The sequence below is a fragment of the Lycium barbarum genome, chromosome 11, assembly GCF_019175385.1.
Source record: "Lycium barbarum isolate Lr01 chromosome 11, ASM1917538v2, whole genome shotgun sequence".
Taxonomy (NCBI): domain Eukaryota; kingdom Viridiplantae; phylum Streptophyta; class Magnoliopsida; order Solanales; family Solanaceae; genus Lycium; species Lycium barbarum.
The window spans coordinates 13,106,263-13,111,528 of record NC_083347.1 but is presented as its reverse complement, the minus strand read 5'-3'; the positions used below and the strand labels follow the sequence as shown (position 1 = coordinate 13,111,528).

General features: G+C 32.4%; 1 protein-coding gene across 1 annotated transcript; it reads left to right on the top strand.

Moving 5' to 3' along the window:
* The first annotated feature begins 934 nt into the window (after positions 1 to 934).
* LOC132618866 (basic leucine zipper 61-like) lies at positions 935 to 4,716 on the top strand. The gene is made up of 5 exons (XM_060333866.1): positions 935 to 1,673; positions 2,077 to 2,167; positions 2,298 to 2,424; positions 3,438 to 3,618; positions 4,200 to 4,716. The coding sequence occupies exons 1-4, from the start codon at positions 1,105 to 1,107 to the stop codon at positions 3,590 to 3,592; spliced, it is 942 nt and encodes a 313-aa protein (XP_060189849.1). The 5' UTR covers positions 935 to 1,104; the 3' UTR covers positions 3,593 to 3,618; positions 4,200 to 4,716.
* The last annotated feature ends 550 nt before the right edge of the window (positions 4,717 to 5,266 follow it).

The following is a 5,266-nucleotide window of genomic DNA, read 5'->3' as shown; positions in this document are numbered from 1 at the left end:
ACACGCTTGTAATTATACTGTAATTACATTATGACAAACAACTAGGCCTTTGTAATTACAATAATGTGTAATTACTAGGGTAGTAATTACAATAATGTGTAATTACTATACCAGGTGGCTTTCCGAACAGGCTCTAAATAGTATTCCTACGTCTTATATATGGCTTCTTTTTAAAATTACTTTCATTATATGACTTTATTGGTTCAACCAACACATTAGTTGATACTAACACTGTAACAAAATGTACTTAACTGATCATTTCATCCTTCTAATCCTTGTAAAATTGTTATAGATCGTATGGGTCCTATAGAACAATCTGCTGACAATCAAGAGACCATTATTCACGATAAATTTTCTTCTTCTCTCTAACTAACTCCTAGAAAAAAGAAAAGAAAAGACTTTGGTTCCTTTTTTCTATTGGGTTCATATATAGTTAAATTTAAGAAGCTTTTTTTATAAGGCAAAGGAGGAAGATGGTCACAAGGGCACGTGGTTTCTGATTCCTCTACATTAAACTACTGCTACTTTCCAGTAATACCGTCGAGACTCAACCTCTCTACCAGCTGTAGATAGCTGTCCCAATCTTCCCATGTGACCCCTTCACACTCCCCCCCAACCCCAACCCCACCCACACTTCCTTGATTATTGCAGTAAAAGTTGAGATTGATAGATTCATTTTAAATCATACAATATACTTCCTCCATCTCGATTTATTTGACACCATTTGACTTGACACGAATTTAAGAATTTTTTTTTTTTTTTATGAAATTTGTGGTTCAAATCAAATTTAGATATTAATGTGGCTGTAAATATCTCATAAAATTATATTGTTTATATAATGATGACATTCTTTTTAAACATACTAAAAAGGAAAGTATGTCACATAAGTTAAAGACTGAGGAAGTAAAAAAAAACCATAAGTCAAGAAAAAAGAAAACAATATGTATATCATGATGTTGATAATCATCACTACCGTGTCCTTGTGTTAGCTTATGTTCTTTTTTCTAAACATTCCATGTTTCCTTCACTTCTTCGCTATATATAAAACACATTCCAATTCTCATTTCTAGTTTGGTTTTGCTTCTTTTCAATTCTTACAAAGAAATGGCACATTTACCTCCTAGAGCACCAAACATGACCCAAAATTGGCCTGATTTTTCACATCATCAAAAGAATATAGAAAAAACAACCACCACCATCAGTCACCACCACAACCCGTCATGGGTAGACGAATTCCTCGACTTCTCATCTGCGAAACGAGGGTCTCATCGGAGATCCATAAGCGATTCCATCGCGTTTCTTGAAGCTCCAATGGTTGACGAATGCCGAATAAGGTTGTCAAGTTCAGGAACAAGGACAACAAGTGCTGAATTCGAGAGATTTGATGATGAACAACTTATGTCAATGTTTAATGACGACATTGCGAATAATTCTGTTGAACACAACTCCACCAATCCTTCGTCGCCTTCGGACCATAACAGCATTAATGAAGGTAAGAAAATGAATGTGTCTACTCATGAGCAGAAGCAAATTCAGGAGCAACAGCAGCTTAAGACTGAACCTGAAGAAGTTGAAAGCTCATGCAAGTCTGATGATGAACAAAATGCTGCTGATCTGAATCCAACTGCTGATAATTCTAGCGAAAAAATCGTTGATCCGAAGAGAATCAAAAGGTAAAAAGAAAATTTTTGGCCAATTATGCAATTATACCTTCTGTTTCACACGAGATTTCTGTTCTCTTGAGCTCATCTTAGAATACCTGCACTATCTTTTGATAGATGTTAGCTATTCCTATGATAGTGTCAATTTTAACTTTCAATATTCTTCTTGCTGCTTTTATAGAATTTCCTTTTTGTATGAATAAGCCATCGCCCATCAATGCAATACTTTAACGTTTTTTGGTTCAATATTTAGAGCAATTTTAGTGCACATTTGGAACATGAATTTCGAGCTTATATAGTAAAATTATAATACAATGTCTAAAATTGTGAATTATATAATGGTTGTGGAGTATTAACAAGAAAATAGTAGAATTATCTGATAATGATTTGTTTTCAATTATTGGTGGTCATATAGGATCTTGGCAAACAGACAATCGGCACAAAGGTCACGGGTGAGGAAATTACAGTACATATCGGAGCTAGAACGTAGCGTTACTACACTTCAAGTATGTAAAATGTTTACCACATAATTTTATTTTAGTTAATGACATTAAAAGTTAAAGCTGTTTGTTAACTTGGATATTTCCGAGTATTTAATTATATAATTCAATTATGTCTTTTTCTGGTTTTGTGAAGGCTGAAGTTTCAGTATTGTCACCAAGAGTTGCATTTCTGGACCACCAACGTCTGGTTCTAAATGTTGACAATAGTGTCCTCAAGCAAAGAATCGCAGCTCTTGCCCAAGATAAAATTTTTAAAGATGGTAAAAAACTTCTCTTTGACTCTTCTACTCCCTCCGTTTCAATTTATATGAACTCATTTGATTGGGCACGATATTTAAGAAAGAGGGAAGACTTTTGAAATTTATGGTTCAAAATAAGCCTTGAAAATTTGTGTGACTGTAAATCAATCATAAAGTGAATTTGTTTTGAAATTAGGAAAGAAATCATTCATTTTAGCACGGACTAAAAAGGAAATAGGTTCAAACAAATTGAAACAGAGAGAGTATTATTATTCATTTTTTCATCCACTTGTGTTGTATCAATTAATTCATTATTTTAATTCCTCTCCACATCAACTAGTCCAACATCAGTGGTAAAATAAAAAAAGCTTAATGCATATTCAGCCCCCTAAATTTGTTCTTTTTTTTATTTTGGCACCTCAACTAAGTGTTGTTCCTATTGAACTCCTGAACTCGTCCTCAAGTGTCTATCAAACCCTCTAAATTTGATTTTTATTAGAAGCAAAAATTAAATTCTGGTAATGAAGGTGAAGTAATACTTTAGACGTGTGGTAAGCTATGTTTTAGGTCATGGATGTGTCGGTTTCTGCTGTTTCTGCTCTTCCACTGCCAGCTTAATTAAGAGCTTACTCTTTTTTTTTCTCTCAATTGCTGCTAATCTTAGCTAAAAGATGGCATAATTAAATTAGAATATATATTAGCATATTGCTACATTGAAGATAGAATACTATGTAAGTCAGAGTTCAGGGATTCAATAGGAACAACACTTAGTTAAGGTGCTAAAATGAAAAAAAGAGACAAGTTCAGGGAGATGCATATGCATTATGCCGATGAAAAATTATACACACTATAATTTTACATAAAAGGTGCTCAATTTACCGGCCTTCATTATTTGTGGCTACGCCACTATCGAGCACAATGTCTTAGTTAGCTGCTATTCTAGTGGGAGCTGAGAATTTTTTCCTTCTATGTTTCAAATGATTGTTATATGTAAAATTCATTATCTTCATGTTATTGTCTTTTTTTTTATATAGCTCATCAAGAAGCCTTGAAGAGAGAAATAGAGAGGCTGAGGGAAGTTTATTACCAACAGAACCTAAAGAAGATGGAAAATGATCAGCCAACAAAGACACAACCAGCAGCTGCTGATGCTAATGACTCTGAGAAGAAAGAACAGCTCGTCAACTGATCCCTATTTTCTGATCCTTCAGCTAGGTACACTTTTGTTTGTATTTCAGTAAGACTTGCATGTGTTTATCATCAATGAGTCTAGTGGGAAGCGATTTTTTTTTCTTTTTTACTCTTAATCAAAGTCCTCGGATTCGAAACCAAGGAACAGAAAAGCCCCTAATAGGGAAGCAATTCCTTTTTTAATGCGCTAAGCAACACAAATCTTAATTAATCAGGCCAGAGGATGAGTTATGTCCAACCTTTAACCAAATTGTAGGAAGTGTTTTCTCTTTGAGAGGCCTGACTTGGCATGAATATGAAGTAATCAGGTCAGTGGATACCAAATACAAAATGGTAATTAAAAAAAAAAAAGACTTAACATGTTCAGATATCAAGAATATATTGAGAGAGAAAAATAGAAGAGAAAATTGAGAACAAATAATGTCATAATAATAGTAAAAAAGATACCAATAAATTATGGATCCTAATATATGAAATAATTGTACAAAGACTCTTCCTTATTGGGAAATAATAACTTCCATGAGAAAGAAAGATAGTGTTTTTTTCTTCTTAATGGTGACCAATGAATTAATGGCCCCATTTTTTTTTATTTTCCTTTTTTGCAGGAAAAAAAAAAAAAAAAACGTAGCTCGAGGAGAAGCACTAAGCAGATTCATGTGGTGTTTGGACCCACCAAGAAAGTTTCCTATTATGGATGGGACAGGATAAGGTCACTTGAATTCTTGCAGTGAACTCTCATTTTTAGGGGACCATATAAAGAAGTTAGTTTGTTTTTCTGCTTAGGGATAGGTGTGTTATTGTTATTATTGTTATTGTTATTATTATTTTTATTTTTAAATAATTAATTTCTCTATTTTATTTTAAAAAAAATCTATCAAACTACCTTCAAAAGGTTTTATTGTTGGAAGGGGCAAGTGTACTTCTTGTATTGGGATGTATGAGAGGGGAAAAGAGATTGTTGACTTGTCAGTTAGCTGTTTGATGTCAGGTTATGGCACTTTCTTTTTTATCAGTGTCTTTTGTTGTGAGTGGATATTCTTTTTTTATCTTGTTACTATGTATTATTCTCTCTCAAGTGAGCAATTCCATTGATAAATGTAAATATTCCTTTCATTTTATTTATCTTATTATGTGTCTTAATTTCAAATTAGAGTTGGTCGTATGAATCATTTCTATTCATTCAGCACATTTCATTCTAATATTGCAATTCTATTGAGATAAATTTTAGCAATTTTCTATCCACACTTATCGCCAAGTTAATATATTCTCCCTCTGTTCACTTTTATTTTTCCACTTTAGACTTTTCACGTTATTTAAGAAATAATAAATAAAGTGCATAATTTACCAATGTGCTCATATTAATTAGTGCATATTTTTATTGGATTTAAAAAATATATTAAAGTGAGTAATTAATACTATGGGTAAAACAGAAAAAATAAAATTATTTTCTCTTGATATGCTAAAAGTGACAAGTAAAGTGAAAATCTATTTTTAAAATGCTGGATAAGTAAAAGTGAACAGAGGGAGTAAACAAGAAAGGTTCTTGACAAATATATGTAACCTTAGAGCTTGGTTTGATTGGCTTATTTTTGGTAATAGCTTTTAAATATTTTTATAGAGTTTGGGTAAGATAAAAAAGTATTTTTAAGCACCTGTTTTAAGTTAAAATAAC